Source organism: Salmo salar, chromosome ssa06 (assembly GCF_905237065.1).
Source record: "Salmo salar chromosome ssa06, Ssal_v3.1, whole genome shotgun sequence".
NCBI lineage: Eukaryota > Metazoa > Chordata > Actinopteri > Salmoniformes > Salmonidae > Salmo > Salmo salar.
The window spans coordinates 47581759-47607911 of NC_059447.1; the positions used below are offsets into that span (position 1 = coordinate 47581759).

The 26153-nt window shown below is 44.5% G+C and overlaps 1 protein-coding gene across 1 annotated transcript; it reads left to right on the top strand.

Moving 5' to 3' along the window:
• On the top strand, window positions 1-25979 carry LOC106607544 (pre-mRNA-splicing factor SYF1). The gene is made up of 19 exons (XM_014204577.2): window positions 1-144; window positions 435-583; window positions 3383-3506; window positions 3717-3914; window positions 5762-5896; window positions 5991-6155; window positions 6495-6639; window positions 7067-7218; window positions 7731-7850; window positions 8106-8237; window positions 8655-8786; window positions 9523-9636; window positions 9940-10102; window positions 10502-10692; window positions 17096-17218; window positions 17726-17891; window positions 18153-18279; window positions 18574-18686; window positions 25596-25979. The coding sequence occupies exons 1-19, from the start codon at window positions 109-111 to the stop codon at window positions 25661-25663; spliced, it is 2553 nt and encodes an 850-aa protein (XP_014060052.1). The 5' UTR covers window positions 1-108; the 3' UTR covers window positions 25664-25979.
• Window positions 25980-26153: the final 174 nt, after the last annotated feature.

Below are 26153 nucleotides of genomic sequence, written 5' to 3' on the forward strand. Positions count from 1 at the left end.
TATTCTACGTTCTGAACACGTTGGAGGAGTCAGGACGTTTAGTAACAATACATACATTTTTGGGAACTTTTGACACTACGGGCATTTATTTTGGTCTTAAAATCAAAAATGCCGTCTCTAAATGGGAAACCGGACGTCATGTTTGTAAGTTATTTCATGAATATTGATATTTTCTTGTGGAATTCTCTCAGCATGCTGTAATATTTATGCGGCCTCCTCGACCTCGGCTGTGTCGATTTGAATGCCCCGGCAAACTGTTCCGTCTACTGTGTGTGAATTTACAGCATATTGTAGCCCTTTCTATTCTTCGAGAAACGTTACACTAGTTTTGAGAATAGTGCAGTGTTTTTCGAATGAGAGAAAAGTGTCCAACGTTCGAAGGAGAGAAGGCTTCCTGTTGACTGTTTTGCTGGGTTGGTGATGGTATTTTTCAGGAGGAAGATGACTTGCCTTATGAGGAGGAGATCATCAGGAATCCGTACTCGGTCAAGTGCTGGATGCGTTACATCGAGTTCAAACAAAACGGCACAATGTCCATCCTCAACATGATATATGAACGAGCTCTGAAAGAGCTACCTGGCAGGTAGAGGCAACGTTTCTGCATCTAGATGGCTGCAGTGTTTCCCAATCCTGGTCCTGGGGACCCAAAGGGGTGCCATACATTATTTTGGGGCAAAAACAAAACTCACCCCCCTTGGCCCCCAGGGCCAGAATAGGAATACACTGCTAAAGGTTCATGGAAAATACTGTAGTGTCCCAGACTGTTTGTAGTCTGTCTCTAACCAGAGACAGGAACATTTTCACAGACAGTTACTGTTGCACATACACTGTTGAAGTCGGACGTTTACATACACCTTAGCCAAATTCATTTAAACTCAGTTTTTCACAATTCCTGACATTTTAATCCTAGTAAAAATTCCCTGTCTTAGTTCAGTTAGGATCACCTCTTTATTTTAAGAATGTGAAATGTCATAATAATAGTAGAGAATGACTTATTTCAGCATTTATTTCTTTCATCACATTCCCAGTGGGTCAGAAGTTTGCATACACTCAATTAGTATTTGGTAGCTTTGCCTTTTAAATTGTTTAACTTGGGTCAAATGTTTCAGGTAGCCTTCCACAAGCTTCCCACAATAAGTTGGGTGAATTTTGGTCCATTCCTCCTGACAGAGCTGGTGTAACTGGGTCAGGTTTCTAGGCCTCCTTGCTCGCATACACTTTTTCAGTTCTGCCATTACATTTTCTATAGGATTGAGGTCAGGGCTTTGTGATGGCCACTCCAATACCTTGACTTTGTTGTCCTTAAGCCATTTTGCCACAACTTTGGAAGTATGCTTGGGGTCATTGTCCATTTGGAAGACCCATTTGCGACCAAGCTTTGACTTCCTGACTGATGTCTTGAGATGTTGCTTCAATATATCCACATAATTTTCCGCTCTCACTGATGCCATCTATTTTGTGAAGTGCACCAGTCCCGTCTGCAGCAAAGCACCCCCACAACATGATGCTGCCACCCCCGTGCTTCACTATTGGGATGGTGTTCTTCGGCTTGCAAGCGTTCCACTTTTTCCTCCAAACATAACAATGGTCATTATGGCCAAACAGTTCTATTTTTGTTTCATCAGACCAGAGGACAAAAAGTACAATCTTTGTCCCCATGTGTAGTTGCAAACCGTAGTCTGGCTTTTTTATGGTGGTTTTGGAGCAGTGGCTTCTTCCTTGCTGAGCAGCCTTTCAGGTTATGTCGACATAGGACTCATTTTACTGTGGATATAGATACTTTTGTACCTGTTTCCTCCAGCATTTTCACAAGGTCCTTTGCTGTTCTGGGATTGATTTGCACTTTTCGCACCAAAGTACATTCATCTCTAGGAGACAGAACGCGTCTCCTTCCTGAGAGGTATGACGGCTGCGGGGTTCCATGGTGTTTATACTTGCGTACTATTGTTTGTACAGATGAACGTTGGTACCTTCAGGCGTTTGGAAATTGCTCCCAAGGATGAACCTGACTTGTGGAGGTCTACAATTGTTTTTCTGGGGTCTTGGCTGATTTCTTTTGATTTTCCCATGATGTCAAGCAAAGAGGCACTGAGTTTGAAGGTAGGCCTTGAAATACATCCACAGGTACACCTCCAATTGACTCAAATGATGTCAATTAGCCTATCAGAAGCTTCTAAAGCCATTACATTATTTTCTGGAATTTTCCTAGCTGTTTAAAGGCACAGTCAACTTAGTGTATGTAACTTCTGACCCACTGAAATTGTGATACAGTGAATTATAAGTGAAATAATCTGTCTGTAAACAATTGTTGGAAAAATGACTTGTGTCATGCACAAAGTAGATGTCCTAACCGACATGCCAAAACTATAGTTTGTTAACAAAAAATTTGTGGAGTGGTTGAAAAACAAGTTTTAATGACTCCAACCTAAGTGTATGTAAACCCCCGACTTCAACTGTAGGGCCGATTTCCAGGACACATCTTAAACTAGCCTTTCAAAGAATCCGAGAGTGGAAGACTCCTCTTTCTTGTCTCCAACATATAGGCTCACTTTTGTGACCAGTCCCATCACAAGTCAGACTGTTGAATAAACTTAATTTGAACCTGCTTGACCTGTTGTCTGCTGATTTTGTCTTAATGTAGGAGTTACTCTGAGACAAAATATCCAGAGTAGTGTTATTAACCCGACTTTCAGTACGCTGGTCTGTATGTCGGTTTGTAATTCTGTTTTGTATTTTCAATGCTGACGCAATTTGCACGCAACTTACACAATATGTCAACAATGGCCGAGTTTAACCGAAGCACAGACCAAATGTTGTCCCACGCAAAGAGCTGGCAAATTTCACAAGCACTTCCAGCTGACTGCGAGGGAACGCGCTTTGGTCGACAACATTCGGTTACATTCGGCTATTGTTTACATATTGTGCATCGCGTGAAATGCATCAGGAGATGGAAAATGCAAGCAACAGAACCTTCTGGCCCTGCAAAAAGTGAGGTAAACAACACTTTCCTGTGGTTACCCTATCTCCACTTCCTACCACCAAAAGAACCAACAGCATGGACAACCGGTAAAGTATGTTAAAATATCATTGTATTCAACATTCTGGCTTGTCGAGACTATTGCGTCTTTACAGCAACTTCTTTCAGACTGATATCCATGGAGTAACCATGGTAACAGTCTGATGTTTAGACAAATCTTAGACCTAGTCCTGGACTAAAAACATTTGTCAATCAGTCTCTGGAAAATCGGCCCAAAATCTAGGCTTATTTGAAAACCGTACAATGGTTGTTATCGAATACCATACCAGTGTCTGGGCTAGGGTTTTAGGCATTGCTAAATGTTATGACTGGGTGTTCACGGATTGTTCATACGTGACCTTGCAGTTACAAGTTATGGTACAACTACCTGCGAGAGAGACGGAAACAGGTCAAAGGGAAGTGCATCATGGAGCCAGCCTACGAGGAGATCAACAACTGCCATGAAAGAGCTCTGGTTTTCATGCACAAGGTAGGCTTATGCTTATGCCATGTCTGTCCATCCCCTGTTAAGAGAAAATACTCACACAAACTCTGAGGAATATTATTGTCCATTCATTGGCACAGACTATCACAGAGTACGTTTATGTGTGAGAGTATTTTTTACTTGGAAGTAGATTTTGTCGTCTGAGATGTTAGGAATAGTATCCCACATAACTTGTTCTTCCCGTGGCTGTCCTAGATGCCGAGGATATGGCTAGACTACTGCCAGTTTCTGGTGTCTCAGTGTAAGATCACCAGGAGCAGACGCACATTTGACCGAGCGCTCAGAGCCCTTCCCGTCACTCAGCACCCTCGCATCTGGCCCCTGTACCTCCGCTTTGCCCGGAACCTGCCCCTGCCTGAGACCGCCATCCGTGTCTACCGCAGGTACCTCAAGGTAAGAGGACATTTTTAGAAGATTTGCTCCTCTGTGATTGAACTACAACCAAAGCTGAAGCCACACTTTATGGAAGATAGTCACAGGATTAAAAAGGAAATAAAAACAAATCAGAATACACATTAATAAACACTATTCATTTTCAACAATGGTGATAAGACTTTGTCTTAGTTATGAGATTATAACAACACCAACCACACATCACATCAGAAACCTACAAGATATCACTTAACATAGAAGGTAGGCCTGGAATAGATGACAGTGCTACCAATAAATGTGTGAGCAGAAAACTATTAAAGGAAGTGTGAGAAGCCCACACGTGTGCATTGGCCCTTAGGCGTAAGTAGACCTGATCTCCCACCTCCAGCTGTAGAGTAACTGCATTACCCCCATCTAGACTTGTGATCAGATGTAATAGGCATACACTCTTCATTCTTGAACAGGGATGTGTGGGAGTCTTCATATCCTCCAGCATGAAAGAAGAAGCTGAAGTAGTAGACCCGTCTTACAGGGGCTGTAGCATGAGGGTCAACATGTAGCATGAGTTCTATAGTTCTGCAGCGCATTCCACTTCATGTTCAGTCATTGGGGTGTCGTCCTGTGCCATAGACAGACTTCAGCTCAGAGACACCATCAGAAATGCAGTAGTTTTCATCCTTCACCTGGGTTCTGATACCTCTCTGAGTAACCTGTATTGGTCGGCCTAACCTTTTTTTGATTCCAGAGTTCTCTCAGCTTCTTTTCATACAGCCAGGTTTGACGCAATCCAGTTCACTGGAAGTTAGTCCTTGTTGGTTTTATAGTTAACTATTCAACCTTATAGTCCATAAGTCAGACCCCCAAATTTGATCTGTCGGTACCATCTGGGGCTGTGATTTTTTTGGTTGTTGATTTGTCTGTGATTTTGTACCCAGAGTGTGCTGTTCTGGCTTGGACAAGGCTTACTTACTGGCCCTGTCCCTAGAGTTGCCTAACGTGTGATAACATTGCAGCAATGGTAGCTTTGTATGTGTTATCTCCAAATCATGTATCATTAGAAATCTGAAACATTTCCTGAATATTTGGGTCAAGAGTCCTCTGACCTCTAGGGTTCATATTGGAATTACCTGTATGCATTACCCTGATAACCCTAGATATTTATTTAGCTCTTGTAATTATTTGAAGGAATGGACAGGACAATATACATGCGTTCAAAAGATTTTGTCTCTGCTTAATACGTTTTCTAGTCTTCCACACAAGCAGCAGTGTGGTATTCCAGAATTATTCTACATTGAGCCCTTTTTTCTCCCCAATTTCGTGGTTTCCAATTGGTAGTAGTTATAGTCTTGTCTCATCACTGCAACTCCCGTACGGACTCGAGAGAGAGAGGCGAAGGTCGAGAGCCATGCGTCCTCCGAAACGCAACCCAACCAAGCCGCACTGCTTCTTGACACAATGCCCATCCAACGCACCAATGTGTCGGAGGAAACACCGTACACTTGGCGACCTGGTCAGCGTGCACTGCGCCCGGCCCGCCACAGGAGTCGCTAGTGCGTGATGAGACAAGGATATTCCTGCCAGCCAAACCCTCACTAACCCGGACGACGCTGGGCCAATTGTGCGCCTCCCCATGGGCCTCCCGGTCGCGGCCGGCTGCGACAGAGCCTGGACTTGAAACCAGAATCTCTGGTGGCACAGCTAGACCACTGCGCCACCCGGGAGGCCCATATTCCAGAATTATTAGATACATGGTTGATAAAGAAAGCTATATATTGGTTGTCAAGTGCCAAAAGTCTATATTTCTCAAAATGACAAAGTTATTTCTGCAACAGCCCCCTGGATTTGACTATCCCCCTCTTTCTCTGCAGCTGTCCCCAGAGAATGCAGAGGAGTACATAGATTACCTGCGTTCCTGCGGCAAGCTGGATGAAGCAGCAGTACGTCTGGCAGCCGTTGTCAATGATGAGAGCTTTGTGTCCAAGGAGGGCAAGTCTAACTACCAGGTAAGACCACGTCTGGCTCATCCTCCTTATCCCCATGTTGTTGTGTGGTTGATATCTAATGTTATCCCCGTGTTGTTTGGTTAATATCTAACAGCTATGGCACGAGCTGTGTGACCTGATCTCTCAGAACCCAGACAAGGTGAACTCTCTGAATGTTGGGGCCATCATCCGTGGAGGCCTCACTCGCTTCACAGACCAGCTGGGCAAACTCTGGTGCTCCCTGGCTGACTACTACATCCGCAGTGGACATTTTGAAAAGGTACTGGTCTGGATAGATGCATCCCAAATGGCACCCTATTCCTTTTGTAGTGCACTACTTTTGACCAGCGCCCTATAGACAATGTCATCTTATAGTCCACTTTTGACTTTGTCGTCATGCATCAGGGTCATTAGAAATGATGTAGGATTATAGGGTACCTCACCACCATAACATTGTCATAATATATATTTGACACGTTTTGATTAGCTATCATGCATGTTATGAAGCTTTACAACATTGTTATGTAGTGCAAGTAAAGTGTTAGTAAATATATTCACCGTTTTTGGGATGCACACACACACAGACTAATTTGAATGCTTGTGTGTTGTGGCCCACCAGGCTCGGGATGTGTATGAGGAGGCCATCTTAACGGTGGTGACGGTGAGAGATTTCACCCAGGTGTTCGACAGCTACGCCCAGTTTGAGGAGAGCATGATTGCTGCCAAGATGGAGACTACCTCCGAGTTGGGGAAAGATGAAGAAGGTGGGTGCATCTCAATAGTCTAAAGTGTCTTACTCTCCTTGTCTCCTGCTCAGATCTCAAATAACTCTATTAAGGGAAATCGATTCCTGATCTAGGTATCCATGTTACTGTTTTCCCAATCCTGGCTGGCTGCGACTTTGAGTAAAAAAAATCAAATGTACACAGTTTACAGAAATGCTTGTGCTCTAGTTCCTTCAACATAAATGTAACTGAAGAGAGTAGTCTTGGGAAGCCAGCCATTTTAGAGTATTGAGATGCACCCAGTGTGTCTGGATTGTAGAGTATCACAATCTCTCGCAAAAATAGATTTGATCTCAACGAGAATAACCTGTGTAAATAAATATTACAAGGGGGGAAAAAATCACAGCCGCAAGTCAATGCTTTGCCTTTGTCGTCATGCTCAACTCGTGTTCCCTTTCCCTCTCAGAGGACGTAGACCTGGAGCTGCGTCTGGCCCGCTTTGAGCAGCTGATCGCCCGCAGGCCCCTCCTGCTGAACAGTGTGCTGCTGAGACAGAATCCCCACAACGTCCACGAGTGGCATAAGAGGGTCAAACTGTACGAGGGGAAACCACGACAGGTAGCAGAAACCAGAAGTGGGCACGTAGTAGAAGTGCTGACCCAGGATCAGTTTAGTCTGAATATGATTATATGAACAGATGGGACCAGATCCTAGATCAGCACTCCTACTCTGAGACCCTTTGTGGATACAGGCCCTGAACTCTTAGCCCTAGTCTTACTTGTGCCATCTTTTTGACACTGTCTCTAATACCCATTTTATTCTACTGAACTGAGGTGTACTGCCCTGGCCTGGTTCCGCTCTACTGTTGTAGCTGGAACCGTGATATGAAATGAAAATATCCGAGCCAGCGCAGTACTGTTCAGGTTGGAATTATAATGTGAAAAGGGTTTGAGAAAAATCCGAGCTAGTTTACATCTGTGTTATTGGTAGAGAGTAGCAATTAATACATGTTTACAGATTTCACATTTAACATGGTTTCTTAGTCTTTCTAGCTGGCAATAGGTACCTTGCATGCTCTTCCTCACATACATGTACAGTGTATAGAATGTGTGTCTTAACCCCTTTTTCAGATCATCAACACCTACACAGAGGCAGTTCAGACTGTGGACCCTATGAAGGCTACAGGGAAACCCAGCTCTCTCTGGGTCTCCTTCGCCAAGTTTTACGAGGAGAACGAGCAGCTAGACGACGTGAGTCTCAAACTAAGGTTTCCCCATCACACGTGGGTTGAAATTGTATTTTAAACCTTTCAAATCCTTATTTGAGCCTGCCTGGAGTGCCATATGGGTAGAATTTGCACGTTTGGGACCATTCCATTGCAAGCTCAATCAAGTCTTCTCCCTACTTAGGGTAAAAACAACATAGATTTACTCCTTCAACCCAAGAGGAAGTTAAGTTTTAATTATTATTTTAAATGTTCTTTTTCCACTTTTCCCCACTATCAGGCGCGGACCATCTTTGAGAAAGCCACCAAGGTGAACTACAAGCAGGTTGACGACCTGGCTGGCGTGTGGTGTGAATACGGAGAGATGGAGCTACGCCATGAGAACTACGAACAGGCGCTACGTATACTGAGGGTGAGACGGAGACACAGGCACAACAAATACTGACCCACTGTCTGTCACACACTCCAAAGACATGTACATTTTGTTTTTACTTTTCTGTCATCCTGAATTATTTCTTATGCGTTTAAACTGCTACACATTGCTGTGTGGGCGGCTGACATGTACTTGCTTTTTTAATGTATCTATTTAATAACTTCAATAAATGAATACCGTGATCTAATCTCAAATTCTATGATGCAGACTGCTCTTCTCATAGTTTCAAATATTCTTTCTATAGATGTACATTTTTTTTATTTTACCAGGTAAGTTGACTGAGAACACATTCTCATTTACAGCAACGACCTGGGGAATAGTTACGGGGGGATGAATAAATACTGGATGCATGTCTGTGCAAATATCCCTTGACTTTCTCTCTTTCCAAATGTGTAGAAAGCAACTGCCATCCCGTCCAAGAAGGCGGAGTACTTTGATGTGTCAGAGCCCGTGCAGAACAGAGTGTACAAGTCTCTGAAGGTCTGGTCCATGCTGGCTGACCTGGAGGAGAGTATGGGAACCTTCCAGGTACTTTCTTCATGTTTCTCTCTACGGTGTCTGTCTTCGTTGTATTTCAATTGCACTGATTTAGAAAGGAAAAGAAGGTAGCTTTGATGCAACACATCTAAGGCTGCGTTTACACAGGCAGCCCAAATCGGATCTTTTGCCCCATTATTGGCAAAATATCTGATCTTATTGGTAAACAGATCAGAATTGAGCTGCCTGTGTATACTCAGCCTAACAATAGTCAACTAACGTTTTGGCTGCAAGAAGCTTTCATTTAAAAACAAAATATGTAACATTTATTTAACTAGGCAGGTCAGTTAAGAACAAATTCTTATTTACAATGACGGCCTACCCTGGCCAAACCCGGATGACCCTGGGCAAATTGTGCGCCGCCCTATGGGACTCCCAATCATGGCCAGATGTGATACAGCCTGGATCCGAACCAGGGAGTATAGGGACGCCTCTTTCACTGAGATGCAGTGCCTTAGACTGCTGCGCCACTCGGGAGCCCAAAAATCCTTCATTAGGGTTTCTGGATTGGATTGATTAACATTGTTTAGGTTTGTACGGTTTATGTATTCCGTGAGCTCTTCTTCTCTCAGATGAAATGTTGTTAGAATAGGAGAACCTGAAAATTGCATCTTGTGCATAGTGATGACCCAGTTTTAGGGACCAAACATGTAACAACAATGCATGTAACGACCATACGATGTAACTAACAACCCTACCTTTTGTCTTGGTCGTTTCTCCCCGTCAGTCCACCAAGGCAGTGTACGACCGCATCATTGACCTGCGCATAGCCACGCCCCAGATAATCATCAACTATGCCATGTTCCTGGAGGAGCACAACTACTTTGAGGAGAGCTTCAAGGTGACACCAACCACCTGCCCTGCTGCACACATCTCACTAGCCTGGTCCCAGTTCTGTTGTGCTGTCTTGACAACTCTTATTGCCATTGTCACGATGCCTGAACTGGGACCAGTCTAACATTTCACAGCCTAGCATATAAACTCTAACTCATACTGCGTTCAAACTGTTACTTTACAACTGGGTCATGTTCAGGGCCGAGTTCCCTACTGAACACGACCCTAACCATACCTTCACCCTTAAAACTACAGCATTTTGATCAGGTCTAAATCCCTGTTGCTGATGGTCTCCATGCGCTCTCTGCAGGCGTACGAGCGCGGCATCGCCCTCTTCAGGTGGCCCAACGTCTATGACATCTGGAACACCTACCTCACCAAGTTCATCGACCGCTACGGGGGCAAGAAGCTGGAGAGGGCCCGGGACCTGTTTGAGCAGGCGCTGGATGGCTGTCCAGCCAAGTTCGCCAAGAGTAAGGGACATTGTTGTCTACGTGACTTCTTTATGTCTAATGCATGTTTGTGACGTATGGCATGTCTGTCTAAGCTGACATGCTGTACGATGAAAAAATAATTTCCTGACTGATACAATGAAGTCATCATCATCACAGTTGCTTTTTAGGTACTGAGAAGCACCAAGGAAAATACAATCCTTTTCACACTACGAAAACAAGCTGTACTGTGCTCAGTACGGTTCAGGTTGGCATGATCGTATGAAAAGGGTGTTCAAGTATCTTTCAGCCTCTGTTAGTTTTTATAATCAGTTTGCTGCTGGGTTCTATTTGTAATAATGGCCTTATTTATGTGGTACTATCCCCCCAGCTACAGGAATGACGAGTGATACGTTAACTATTTTATGTTGTGATTGACAGCCATCTACCTGCTCTACGCCAAACTGGAGGAGGAGTTTGGGTTGGCGCGTCACGCCATGGCGGTGTACGAGAGAGCCACGCAGGCGGTGGACAACACGGAGAGGCATCACATGTTCAACATCTACATCAAGAGGGCTGCAGAGATCTATGGCGTCACCTACACCAGAGCAATCTACCAGAAAGCCATCGAGGTAAGAGTGTAGTGTCTCATTTTGTTATGCACACACACACACAGGTGCATCTCAATAAGCTAAATCAGTGGCCCGTGAGGGGCGTCCAATCCGGCCCGTGGGTGGTTTGAGTACATATAAAAAAATATAATATACACATACATACAGTGAGGGGGAAAAAAGTATTTGATCCCCTGCTGATTTTGTACGTTTGCCCACTGACAAAGAAATGATCAGTCTATAATTTTAATGGTAGGTTTATTTGAACAGTGAGACAGAATAACAACAACAAAAAATCCAGAAAAACGCATGTCAAAAATGTTATACAATTGATTTGCATTTTAATGAGGGAAATAAGTATTTGACCTCTCTGCAAAACATGACTTATTACTTGGTGGCAAAACCCTTGTTGGCAATCAGAGGTCAGACGTTTCTTGTAGTTGGCCACCAGGTTTGCACACAATCTCAGGAGGAATTTTGTCCCAGTCCTCTTTGCAGATCTTCTCCCAGTCATTAAGGTTTCGAGGCTGACGTTTGGCAACTCGAACCTTCATCTCCCTCCACAGATTTTCTATGTGATTAAGGTCTGGAGACTGGCTAGGCCACTCCAGGACCTTAATGTGCTTCTTCTTGAGCCACTCCTTTGTTGCCTTGGCCGTGTGTTTTGGGTCATTGTCATGCTGGAATACCCATCCACGACCCATTTTCAATGCCCTGGCTGAAGGAAGGAGGTTCTCACCCAAGATTTGACGGTACATGGCCCCGTCCATCGTCCCTTTGATGCGGTGAAGTTGTCCTGATTTCTTAGCAGAAAAACACCCCCAAAGCATAATGTTTCCACCTCCATGTTTGACGGTGGGGGTGGTGTTCTTGGGGTCATAGGCAGCATTCCTCCTCCTCCAAACACGGCGAGTTGAGTTGTTGCCAACGAGCCAGAAATCTTTCTGATTGAGAGGGGGTCAAATACTTATTTCCCTCATTAAAATGCAAATCAATTTATAACATTTTTGACATGCGTTTTTCTGGATGTTTTTTTTGTAATTCTGTCTCTCACTGTTCAAATAAACCTACCATTAAAATTATAGACTGATCATTTCTTTGTCAGTGGGCAAACGCACAAAATCAGCAGGGGATCAAATACTTTTTTCCCTCACTGTACATACACAGTTGAAGTCGGAAGTTTACATACACTTAGGTTGGAGTCATTAAAACTAGTTTTTCAACCACTCCACAAATGTCTTGTTAACTTCTTACATCTAGGGGTTCCGCTGCCGATTTTGCAGGTTTTCCTACTTACAAAGCATGTAGAGGTCTGTAATTATTTATCATAGGTACACTCCAACTGTGAGAGATGGAATCTAAAACAAAAATCCAGAAAAATCACATTGTATGATTTTTAAGTAATTAATTTGCATTTTATTGCATGACATAAGTATTTGATACATCAGAAAAGCAGAACTTAATATTTGGTACAGAAACCTTTGTTTGCAATTAGAGATCATACGTTTCCTGTAGTTCTTGACCAGGTTTGTACACACTGCAGCAGGGATTTTGGACCACTCCTCCATACAGACCTTCTCCAGATCCTTCAGGTTTCGGGGCTGTCGCTGGGCAATACGGACTTTCAGCTCCCTCCAAAGATTTTCTATTGGGTTCAGGTCTGGAGACTGGCTAGGCCACTCCAGGACCTTGAGATGCTTCTTACGGAGCCACTCCTTAGTTGCCCTGGCTGTGTGTTTCGGGTCGTTGTCATGCTGGAAGACCCAGCCACGACCCATCTTCAATGCTCTTACTGAGGGAAGGAGGTTGTTGGCCAAGATCTCGCGATACATGGCCCCATCCATCCTCCCCTCAATACGGTGCAGTCGTCCTGTCCCCTTTGCAGAAAAGCATCCCCAAAGAATGATGTTTCCACCTCCATGCTTCACGGTTGGGATGGTGTTCTTGGGGTTGTACTCATCCTTCTTCTTCCTCCAAACACGGCGAGTGGAGTTTAGACCAAAAAGCTCTATTTTTGTCTCATCAGACCACATGACCTTCTCCCATTCATCCTCTGGATCATCCAGATGGTCATTGGCAAACTTTAGACGGGCCTGGACATGCGCTGGCTTGAGCAGGGGGACCTTGCCTGCGCTGCAGGATTTTAATCCATGACGGCGTAGTGTTTTACTAATGGTTTTCTTTGAGACTGTGGTCCCAGCTCTCTTCAGGTCATTGACCAGGTCCTGCCTTGTAGTTCTGGGCTTATTCCTCACCTTCCTCATGATCATTGATGCTCCACGAGGTGAGATCTTGCATGGAGCCCCAGACCGAGGGTGATTGACCGTCATCTTGAACTTCTTCCATTTTCTAATAATTGCGCCAACAGTTGTTGCCTTCTCACCAAGCTGCTTGCCTATTGTCCTGTAGCCCATCCTAGCCTTGTGCAGGTGTACAATTTTATCCCTGATGTCCTTACACAGCTCTCTGGTCTTGGCCATTGTGGAGAGGTTGGAGTCTATTTGATTGAGTGTGTGGACAGGTGTCTTTTATACAGGTAACGAGTTCAAACAGGTGCAGTTAATACAGGTAATGAGTGGAGAACAGGAAAAACAAACAGGTCTGTGAGAGCCGGAATTCTTACTGGTTGGTAGGTGATCAAATACTTATGTCATGCAATAAAATGCAAATGAATTACTTAAAAATCATACAATGTGATTTTCTGGATTTTTGTTTTAGATTCCGTCTCTCACTGTTGAAGTGTACCTATGATAAAAATTACAGACCTCTAGACATGCTTTGTAAGTAGGAAAACCTGCAAAATCGGCAGTGTATCAAATACACTGCTCAAAAAAATAAAGGGAACACTAAAATAACACATCCTAGATCTGAATGAATGAAATAATCTTATTAAATACTTTTTTCTTTACATAGTTGAATGTGCTGACAACAAAATCACACAAAAATAATCAATGGAAATCCAATTTATCAACCCATGGAGGTCTGGATTTGGAGTCACACTCAAAATTAAAGTGGAAAACCACACTACAGGCTGATCCAACTTTGATGTAATGTCCTTAAAACAAGTCAATGAGGCTCAGTAGTGTGTGTGGCCTCCACGTGCCTGTATGACCTCCCTACAACGCCTGGGCATGCTCCTGATGAGGTGGCGGATGGTCTCCTGAGGGATCTCCTCCCAGACCTGGACTAAAGCATCCGCCAACTCCTGGACAGTCTGTGGTGCAACGTGGCGTTGGTGGATGGAGCGAGACATGATGTCCCAGATGTGCTCAATTGGATTCAGGTCTGGGGAACGGGCGGGCCAGTCCATAGCATCAATGCCTTCCTCTTGCAGGAACTGCTGACACACTCCAGCCATATGAGGTCTTGCATTAGGAGGACCCCAGGGCCAACCGCACCAGCATATGGTCTCACAAGGGGTCTGAGGATCTCATCTCGGTACCTAATGGCAGTCAGGCTACCTCTGGCGAGCACATGGAGGGCTGTGCGGCCCCCCCAAAGAAATGCCACCCCACACCATGACTGACCCACCGCCAAACCGGTCATGCTGGAGGATGTTGCAGGCAGCAGAACGTTCTCCACGGCATCTCCAGACTCTGTCATGTCTGTCACATGTGCTCAGTGTGAACCTGCTTTCATCTGTGAAGAGCACAGGGCGCCAGTGGCGAATTTGCCAATCTTGGTGTTCTCTGGCAAATGCCAAACGTCCTGCATGGTGTTGGGCTGTAAGCACAACCCCCACCTGTGGACGTCGGGCCCTCATACACCCTCATGGAGTCTGTTTCTGACCGTTTGAGCAGACACATGCACATTTGTGGCCTGCTGGAGGTCATTTTGCAGGGCTCTGGCAGTGCTCCTCCTTGCACAAAGGCGGCGGTAGCGGTCCTGCTGCTGTGTTGTTGCCCTCCTACGGCCTCCTCCACGTCTCCTGATGTACTGGCCTGTCTCCTGGTAGCGCCTCCATGCTCTGGACACTACGCTGACAGACACAGCAAAGCTTCTTGCCACAGCTCGCATTGATGTGCCATCCTTGATGAGCTGTACTACCTGAGCCACTTGTGTGGGTTGTAGACTCCGTCTCATGCTACCACTAGAGTGAAAGCACCGCCAGCATTCAAAAGTGACCAAAACATCAGCCAGGAAGCATAGGAACTGAGAAGTGGTCTGTGGTCCCCACCTGCAGAACCACTCCTTTATTGGGGGTGTCTTGCTAATTGCCTATAATTTCCACCTGTTGTCTATTCCATTTGCACAACAGCATGTGAAATTTATTGTCAATCAGTGTTGCTTCCTAAGTGGGCAGTTTGATTTCACAGAAGTGTGATTGACTTGGAGTTTCATTGTGTTGTTTAAGTGTTCCCTTTATTTTTTTGAGCAGTGTACTTGTTCTCCCCACTATACATACATACATACATACATACATACATACATACATACATACATACATATTGTACAAGTCCAAAGTTTGGACACGCCTGCTCATTCCAAGATCTTTCTTTATTTTTACAATTTTCTACATTGTAGAATAATAGTGAAGACATCAAAACTATGAAATAACACATGGAATCATGTAGTAACCAAAAAAGTGTTAAACAAATCAACATATATTTTCTATTTCGGATTCTTCAAAGAAGCCACCCTTTGCTATGATGACAGCTTTGCACACTCTTGGCATTCTCACAACCAGCTTCATGAGGTCACCTGGAATGCATTTCAATTAACAGTTGTGCCTTGTTATTTTGGGGAATTTCTTTCCCTCTTAATGCGTTTGAGCCAATCAGTTGTGTTGTGACAAGGTAGGGGTGATATACAGATGGTAGCCCTATTTGGTATAAGACCAAATACCTATATTAGGGCAAGAACAGCTCAAATAAGCAGCGAGAAACAACCATCCATCATTACTTTAAGACATGAAGGTCAGTCCGGAAGATTAAGAACTGTGAAAGTTTCTTCAAGTGCAGTTGCAAAAACCATCAAGCGCTATGATGAAACTGGCTCTCATGAGGACCGCCACAGGAAAGGAAGACCCAGAGTTAACTTCTGCTGCAGAGGATAAGTGGATGAGAGTTTACATTTACATTTAAGTCATTTAGCAGACGCTCTTATCCAGAGCGACTTACAAATTGGTGCATTCACCTTATGATATCCAGTGGAACAACCACTTTACAATAGTGCATCTAAATCTTTTGGGGGGGGGGGGTTAGAAGGATTACTTTATGCTATCCTAGGTATTCCTTGAAGAGGTGGGGTTTCAGGTGTCTCCGGAAGGTGGTGATTGACTCCGCTGTCCTGGCGTTGTGAGGGAGCTTGTTCCACCATTAGGGTGCCAGAGCAGCGAACAGTTTTGACTGGGCTGAGCGGGAACTGTGCTTCCTCAGAGGTAGGGAGGCGAGCAGGCCAGAGGTGGATGAACGCAGTGCCCTTGTTTGGGTGTAGGGCCTGATCAGAGCCTGAAGGTACGGAGGTGCCGTTCCCCTCACAGCTCCGTAGGCAAGCACCATGGTCTTGTAGCGGATGCGAGCTTCAACTGGAAGCCAGTGGAGAGAGCGGAGGAGCGGGGTGACGTGAGAGAACTTGGGAAGGTTGAACACCAGACGGGCAACTCTGGATGAGTTGTAGGGGTTTAATGGCACAGGCAGGGAGCCCAGCCAACAGCGAGTTGCAGTAATCCAGACGGGAGATGACAAGTGCCTGACTTCTGACTTCAACCCAATTGAGATGGTTTGTGAAGAGTTGGACCACAGAGTGAAGGAAAAGCAGCCATAAGTGCTCAGCGTATGTGGGAACTCCTTCAAGACTGTTGGAAAAGCATTCCTTGTGAAGGTGTTTGAGAGAATGCCAAGAGTGTGCAAAGCTGTCATCAAGGCAAAGGGTGGCTATTTGATTAATCTAAAATATATTTTGATTTGTTTAACACTTTTAACACTTATTTTATAGTTTTTATGTATTCACTATTATTCTACAATGTAGAAAATAGTAAAAAGAAAGAAAGATCCTTGAATAAGTAGGTGTGTCCAAACTTATATAGATAAAAAAAAAAATGGGGGGAGACGACAAACTCAATATACTTTCAAATTACTAAAACCAAATAGAAATGTTGTAAAAATGATAAGGGACCTATATTCATTCCATTTCTTGACTGTCTCCAGCTCGCTAATAATCACTGAAATGAAAGCTAGACAGTCAGTGAGCATAAAACATTTCCCAAAAGATGGATGTTGGAAAATATTTTGCTAATTCTGACGGCGAAGAAAGATAACACATTTTCTGTTTCGGACCTCGTTCAAGAACGAATGCAGCCCCCATGGCAAAATGAGTTAGACACCCCTAAATTAATCATGTGATTTTTATTTATTGAGATGGTGTATATGGTTATGCAACTAATATATTCCAATATATAATATCATATGTTGTTTTCTTCCAGGTGCTTCCAGACGAACACTCCAGGGACATGTGCCTGCGCTTCGCAGACATGGAGAGCAAACTGGGCGAGATCGACCGGGGCAGAGCCATCTACTCCTACTGCTCTCAGATCTGTGACCCAAGGGTGAGCTCTCACACTCTGACCCAGGGTCCTCTTCATTAGTGCACACTAGAGCTGGGCAATATGAACAAAAATCCGTATTGCAATAAATTGCCTCAATTGATGTGATAACAATAAATAGAATGATACGTTTATAACATTAATGTGCTACCACTACTACTAGTTTGGTGGTTGTAGCCACAAATTATGCCATTAACAATCACTCGGCAAACTTATTTAATTTCAAACTTCACATTTCTCTAGTGTAGGCTACTTATCATAATTAATAATATAAGCAAAATGCCTGCGCTAAGTTATTGGTATGGTCAGTGTCGATAATTTGTAGTTTATCGTCCCCGCTGTAACGCACACCGTAGGAAAATGTTATTGAACAGAAAGCTAGCTGTTCTTATTGGACAATCCACGTACTCCTTCCCTGTTTCAGTCCTTTCCTCAATTTGTGGAAACACAGGTTTGTGCACAGTAGCGATAAAAAGTTTTACTTCCTGTGTGTGTGTGTGTTTGCTTCAGATGACGGCCACGTTCTGGCAGACGTGGAAGGAGTTTGAGATCCGCCACGGGAACGAAGACACTATCCGGGAGATGCTGAGGATCAAGCGCAGCGTCCAGGCCACGTACAACACACAGGTCAACTTCATGTCCTCACAGATGATGAAGGCCACCACCAACGCCACCAGTAAGAACACACACACACACACGCATACAAACATATACGCACCCACACCTTCGGTCTCTAATGACACAATCTTGTAATCAAGCATGACATGTTTTTCCTATAAGTGATTGATTAATTGATTAATCTTCCATGTTGATTTTTAACATGATTTGGAAGTGTCATGCTTACAGCTGTAAATGTTTTTCATGAAAAACACAGGCCAGATGGGGCTTGGTTAGGGTGTACCTCTGTATCGAACTCTGTTATTCTGTGTCTGTGCAGTCTCAGACCTTGCCCCGGGCCAGCTGGGGCTGGATGATATGAAGCTGTTGGAGCAGCAGGCCCAACAGCTGGCCGCCGAGGCTGAACAGGACAAACCCAAACTCAAAGAGAAGATCCTCTTCGTCAGGTCTGTCATCCATCCACCCACCCATTTAGCATCCTTTCCATTGACCTCTGAAAACCCAACTGCAGACCAGGGCCCGTATTCACAAAGCGTCTCAGAATATTAGTGCTGATCTAAGATTTTAAATTATAATGAATAAGATAATATGGACAGATCCTAGATCAGCACTCCTATTTTGAGATGCTGTGTGGATACGGGCCCAGTAAGTAGCCAGTCATTTAATATAAATACAACAATGCAGAAATGGTTCAATACTGGTCTTAACCACTCTGTGTCATTGTGAATCTGTTTGTTTAGGAGTGACACATCTCGCAGTGAGCTGGCTGAACTGGCCAAACAAGCCAACCCTGATGAGATTGATATTGAGGATGAGGATGAGGATGGTGATGATGAAGACCAGGGCCCAGAGGGTGAGTTACAACACCACCAGGGGGCGCTGTTCAGGAGGGAGCAATGCTACAGAACATTCACATAGAAATGGACTGTGTAGATTACAGAAAAGTATTCTGTCATATAATATAGAAGCATGACAACTCTATACATTACATTTCTATCTGCAATGTTTTGAGTGTTTCACTTGATAGAATATGTTCCAGCTGTTTTCTTGACAACCCTAATAAAAAAAATATTAATAAATATATAAACACCCCTTCAAATTAGTGTATTTGGCTATTTTAGCCACACCTGTTGCTGACAGTTGTATAAAATTGAGGATACAGCCATGCAATCTCAAACATTGGCAGTAGAATGGCCTTGCTGAAAAGCTCAGTGACTTTCAATGTGGCACCGTCATAGGATGCCACCTGTCCAACAAGTCAGTTTGTAAAATTTCTGTCCTGCTAGAGCTGCCCCGGTCAACTAAGTGCTGTTATTGTGAAGTGAAATCATCTAGGAGCAAAACGGCTCAGCCGCGAAGAGGTAGGCCACACATCTGTCCTCGGTTGCAACACTCACTACTGAGTTCTAAACTGCCTCTGGAAGCAACATCAGCACAAGAACTGTTGTTGGGAGCGTCATGAAATGGGTTTCCATGGCCAAGCAGGCGCACACAAGCCTAAGATCACCATGCGCAATGCCGAGCATCGGCTGGAGTGGTGTAAAGCTCGCCAACATTGAACTCTGGAGCAGTAGAAATGTGTTCTTTGGAGTGATGAATCACGCTTCACAATCTGGGTTTGGTGGATGCCAAGAGAACGCTACCTGCCCGAATGCATAGTACCAACTGTAAAGTTTTGTGGTGGTGGAGGATAAATGGTCTGGGGCTGTTTTTCATGGTTTGGGCAAGGCCCCTTAGTTCCAATGAAGGGAAATCTTAACGCTCCAGCATGCAATGACATTCTAGACGATTCTATGCTTCCAACTTTGTGGCAACAGTTTGGGGAAGGCTCTTTCCTGTTTCAGCATGACAATGCCCCCGTGCACAAAGCGAGGTCCATACAGAAATGGTTTGTCGAGGTCAGGGTGGAGCCCTGACCTCAACCGCATCAAACACCTTTGGGATGAATTGGAACCTAATCGCCCAACATCAGTGCCCGCAGCAATGTTCCAACATCTAGTGGAGCGCCTTCCCAGAAGAGTGGAGGCTGTAAATAGCAACAAAGGGGGGGACCAACTCCACTAGATGTTGGAACATTGCTGCGGGTACGGATGTTGGCTGATTAGGTTCCAATTCATCCCAAATGTGTTTGATTTTGGAATGACATTTTGGAATGAGATGTTTGACGAGCAGGTGTCCATATACTTTGAGAGAGCAAGAGCGAGAGATGCCTTGCAGCACAGCGTGATGGCTGCAACAAGCATGTGACCTGTTTACTTTGAGAGTGGTGCCAATGTTCCAAATGGCACCCTATCCCCTATATGAAAAATGGTAACCCTGTTTTTAGTTTCCAGAAAATAACCGAAGCAGAGGTTCTAGCTGCCCTGTGTGCCATTGATACTAAGAAATCCTTAGGCGCTGACAATTTAGACCCGTACTTACTTAAGTTACATTTACATTTAAGTCATTTAGCAGACGCTCTTATCCAGAGCGACTTACAAATTGGTGCATTCACCTTATGATATCCAGTGGAACAACCACTTTACAATAGTGCATCTAAATCTTTTAGGGGGGGGGTTAGAAGGATTACTTTATCCTATCCCAGGTATTCCTTAAAGAGGTGGGGTTTCAGGTGTCTCCGGAAGGTGGTGATTGACTCCGCTGTCCTGGCGTCGTGAGGGAGCTTGTTCCACCATTGGGGTGCCAGAGCAGCGAACAGTTTGGACTGGGCTGAGCGGGAACCGTGCTTCCTCAGAGGTAGGGGGCCAGCAGGCCAGAGGTGGATGAACGCAGTGCCCTTGTTTGGGTGTAGGGCCTGATCAGAGCCTGAAGGTACGGAGGTGCCGTTCCCCTCACAGCTCCGTAGGCAAGCACCATGGTCTTGTAGCGGATGCGAGCTTCAACTGGAAGCCAGTGGAGAGAGCGGAGGAGCGGGGTGACGTGAGAGAACTTGGGAAGGTTGAACACCAGACGGGCTGCGGCGTTCTGGATGAGTTGTAGGGGTTTAATGGCACAGGCAGGGAGCCCAGCCAACAGCGAGTTGCAGTAATCCAGACGGGAGATGACAAGTGCCTGGATTAGGACCTGCGCCGCTTCCTCTGTGAGGCAGGGTCGTACTCTGCGAATGTTGTAGAGCATGAACCTACAGGATCGGGTCACCGCCTTGATGTTAGTGGAGAACGACAGGGTGTTGTCCAGGATCACGCCAAGGTTCTTAGCACTCTGGGAGGAGGACACAATGGAGTTGTCAACCGTGATGGCGAGATCATGGAACGGGCAGTCCATCCCCGGGAGGAAGAGCAGCTCCGTCTTGCCGAGGTTCAGCTTGAGGTGGTGATCCGTCATCTACACTGATATGTCTGCCAGACATGCAGAGATGCGATTCGCCGCCTGGTTATCAGAAGGGGGAAAGGAGAAGATTAATTGTGTGTCGTCTGCATAGCAATGATAGGAGAGACCATGTGAGGATATGACAGAGCCAAGTGACTTGGTGTATAGCGAGAATAGGAGAGGGCCTAGAACAGAGCCCTGGGGGACACCAGTGGTGAGAGCGCGTGGTGCGGAGACAGATTCTCGCCACGCCACCTGGTAGGAGCGACCTGTCAGGTAGGACGCAATCCAAGCATGGGCCGCGCCGGAGATGCCCAACTCGGAGAGGGTGGAAAGGAGGATCTGATGGTTCACAGTATCAAAGGCAGCAGATTGCTCTCATCCTTCTAGACCTGAGGAGAGAGAGTTAGCTTTAGCAGTGCGGAGAGCCTCCGTGACACAGAGAAGAGCAGTCTCAGTTGAATGCCCAGTTTTGAAACCTGACTGATTAGGATCAAGAAGGTCATTCTGAGATAGCAGGAGAGCTGGCCAAGGACGGCACGTTCAAGAGTTTTGGAGAGAAAAGAAAGAAGGGATACTGGTCTGTAGTTGTTGACATGGGAGGGATTGAGTGTAGGTTTTTTCAGAAGGGGTGCATCTCTCGCTCTCTTGAAGACGGAAGGGACGTAGCCAGCGGTCAAGGATGAGTTGATGAGCGAGGTGAGGTAGGGGAGAAGGTCTCCGGAAATGGTCTGGAGAAGAGAGGGGATAGGGTCAAGTGGGCAGGTTGTTGGGTGGCCGGCCGTCACAAGACGCGAGATTTCATCTGGAGAGAGAGGGGAGAAAGAGGTCAAAGCACAGGGTAGGGCAGTGTGAGCAAGACCAGCGGTGACGTTTGACTTAGCAAACGAGGATCGGATATCGTCAACCTTCTTTTCAAAATGGTTGACGAAGTCATCCGCAGAGAGGGAGGAGGGGGGGGAGGAGGATTCAGGAGGGAGGAGAAGGTAGCAAAGAGCTTCCTAGGGTTAGAGGCAGATGCTTGGAATTTAGAGTGGTAGAAAGTGGCTTTAGCAGCAGAGACAGAAGAGGAGAATGTAGAGAGGAGGGAGTGAAAGGATGCCAGGTCCGCAGGGAGGCGAGTTTTCCTCCATTTCCGCTCGGCTGCCCGGAGCCCTGTTCTGTGAGCTCGCAGTGAGTCGTCGAGCCATGGAGCAGGAGGGGAGGACCGAGCCGGCCTGGAGGATAGGGGACAGAGAAAATCAAAGGATGCAGAAAGGGAGGAGAGGAGGGTCGAGGAGGCAGAATCAAGTGTGCTGCACCTATCATTGCTGGTTCAGTGACACACATTTTTAATCTAACATTAAGCACAGGAAATATCCCTAAGGTGTGGAAAGCAGCTTTTGTTCTGCCATTACATAAGGGAGGTGACGGTAGTGAATTGGATAACTATCGACCCATCTCTAGGCTCCCTTGTCTGGCAAAGATCCTAGAATCTATAGTCAACAAACAGTTACAGTCTTTTCTTTCTGCTAACAGTATTATTAGCACCAATCAATCTGGTTTTAGATCTAAACACAGTACCACATCGGCAACTATGCTTGTTGTAAATGATATTGCAAATGCCTTAGATGATTGAAAGCACTGTGCTGCGTTGTTTGTAGATTTGTCAAAAGCTTTTGACACTAGACCATGCTATCCTTTTGAGTAAGCTGTCATCTATAGGACTGGGCACTGATGCCTGCCGATGGTTTTATGACTATCTTAAAGATAGAACTCAGGCTGTCATGGTCGACGGGGTCAAGTCTGACCCCTTACAGTTACTTAAAGGGGTCCCTCAGGGTTCAATAATTGGCCCACTATTGTTCTCACTTTATATAAACAACATTGGTGATGATGTCAGATATTGTAAATTCCATTTATATGCAGATGCCACAGTGATGTACTCTATTGCTCCAACAGCGGACCAAGCTTTAACCTCTCTGGGCTAGGCGGGACGAATTCGTCCCACCTACGTAACAGCCACTTGAAGCCTGTGGCTCGATTTTCAAAACCTTAAAAATCCTATTACTTCAATTTCTCAAACATATGACTATTTTACAGCTATTTAAAGACAAGACTCTCGTTAATCTAACCACACTGTCCGATTTCAAAAAGGCTTTACAATGAAAGCAAAACATTAGATTATGTCAGCAGAGTACCAAGCCAGAAATAATCAGACACCCATTTTTCAAGCTAGCATATAATGTCACAAAAACCCAGAAGACAGCTAAATGCAGCACTCACCTTTGATGATCTTCATCAGATGACAACCCTAGGACATTATGTTATACAATACATGCATGTTTTGTTCAATCAAGTTAATATTTATATCAAAAACCAGCTTTTTACATTAGCATGTGACGTTCAGAACTAGCATACCCCCCCGCAAACTTCCGGCGAATTCGCTAACATTTTACTAAATTACTCACGATAAACGTTCACAAAAAGCATAACAATTATTTTAAGAATTATAGATACAGACCTCTATGCACTCGATATGTCCGATTTTAAAATAGCTTTTTGGTGAAAGCACATTTTGCAATATTCTAAGTACATAGCCCAGGCATCACGGGCTAGCTATTTAGACACCCGGCAAGTTTAGCACTCACCATAATCATATTTACTATTATAAAAGTTTGATTACCTTTTGTTGTCTTCGTCAGAATGCACTCCCAGGACTGCTACTTCAATAACAAATGTTGGTTTGGTCCAAAATAATCCATCGTTATATCCGAATAGCGGCGTTTTGTTCGTGCGTTCCAGACACTATCCGAAATGGTAAAGAAGGGTCGCGCGCATGGCGCAATTCGTGACAATTTTTTTTTAAATATTCCATTACCGTACTTCGAAGCATGTCAACCGCTGTTTAAAATCAATTTTTACGCCATTTTTCTCGTAGAAAAGCGATAATATTCCGACAGGGAATCTCCTTTTCGGCAAACAGAGGAAAAAATCACAAAGGCGGGGGCGGTCGGGTCACGCGCCTAAGCCCAGAGTCCCTTGATCGGCCACTTGAGAAAGGCGATAATGTGTTTCAGCCTGGGGCTGGGATGACGACATTCAGGTTTTTCCCGGGCTCTGAGCGCCTATGGACGACGTAGGAAGTGTCACGTAGAGCAGAGATCCTTAGTAAAAGATAGAGATGGAAAAGAAGTTCAAGAAATGGTCAGACAGGCCACTTCCTTAAAAGGAATCTCTCAGGTTTTGACCTGCCATTTGAGTTCTGTTATACTCACAGACACCATTCAAACAGTTTTAGAAACTTTAGGGTGTTTTCTATCCATATGTAATAAGTATATGCATATTCTAGTTACTGGGTAGGAGTGGTAACCAGATTAAATCGGGTATGTTTTTTATCCAGCCGTGTCAATACTGCCCCCTAGCCCTAACAGGTTAATGCAGTTGGAGTCTGATTTTAGGATACTACAGGGGTCTCTTTTACAGCTTAAACTTGTTTTAAACGCTAAGAAAACAAATGTCATGTTTTTTTCTAGGTCTAAACTCTCAGTTAGAAACACTTTTGTAATCACTAGCTTGGATGGTACTCAAATCAAACAGGTCTCTGCATATAAATACTTAGGGGTATGGTTATATGATAGGCTTTCTTTTAAAGAACATGTTACTGAATTGGGAAAAAAGCTCAAATTCAAGATAGGGTTCCTTTACAGAAACAGGGCTTGTCTGTCCTCCGTAAATAGAAAACAAATTGTGCAGGCTACTTTTATGTCCGTTTTAGATTATGGTGATATTATCTATATGCATGCATCGGCAAACACATTAAAACCACTGGATGCTATTTACCATTGTGCACTCAGGTTTATCACGGGTGATAGTTACAAAACTCATCACTGTATCATATATCAACATGTGGGTTGGGCCTCTATCTGTGAGGCTTCTTTTAAAACTACCTCCATATATATCATCATTAATTTCCACTAGATATACTAATTTTAAAACCAGATCACAGATGTGGATTACATTAGAGACTCCTGCGGTCTCCACAGAGTTGGGTAGGACTGCCTTTAGTTCCTTTGCACTTTATTTATGGAACAAACTGCAGATCCAACTTAAGTTAGACACTCTGGTGTCCCTTGCCCATTTAAAAAATGTTATGGAGGATCAATATGATGTTGTCTGTGATTGTTTCTGTTGAATTGTGTCTTTGTTTTGTATGTTTGAAATGTTCTTGTCTGTATGCCTAAAACTGTACATGTCAACATGTTTACACACGGCACAGCCATAAAAGAGATCCAGGTCTGTCTGTTTTCCCTGTTAAAATAAAGATATATAGTGCACTATATATAGTGCACTATATATAGTGCACTACTTTTGATCTTGTCAAAGGTAGTGCATTATATAGAGGACAGGGTGCCATTTGAGACACTGCCATGGTGTTTATGTAAATGTGTGCTTTGATTATGTTTGTCTCCAGAGGTGCAGCTGGAACAAAAGACTGTCCCCACTGCTGTCTTTGGAGGGCTGAAAGAAGGAGAAGATTGAATACAGAATGTTGGGATGGTATCTGTCCCATAGACATGGCATCACAGACGAGCTCCATGGTCTACGAATGGAGCCTTTTCAACCCCTGTAAAATGTATGATGAAAATAGATTGTATGGAATGTGAACTTTGTCATTGATCTTTTCTACAGTGGCAAGAAAAAGTATGTGAACACTTTGGAAATACCTGGGTTTCTGCATAAATTGGTCATAAAATTTGATCTTCATCTCAGTCACAACAACAGACAAACACAGTCTGCTTAAACTAATAACACACAAACAATTATACGTTTTCATGTCTATTGAACACACCATATAAACATTCACAGTGCAGGGTGGATAACCTCAACCAAATGTTTTCTGTAGTTGCGAATCAGACCTGCATAACGGTCAGGAGGAATTTTGGACCATTCCTCTTTACAAAACTGTTTCAGTTAAGCAGTATACTTGGGGGGTGTGAACTGCTCTCTTGAGGTCATGCAACAGCATCTC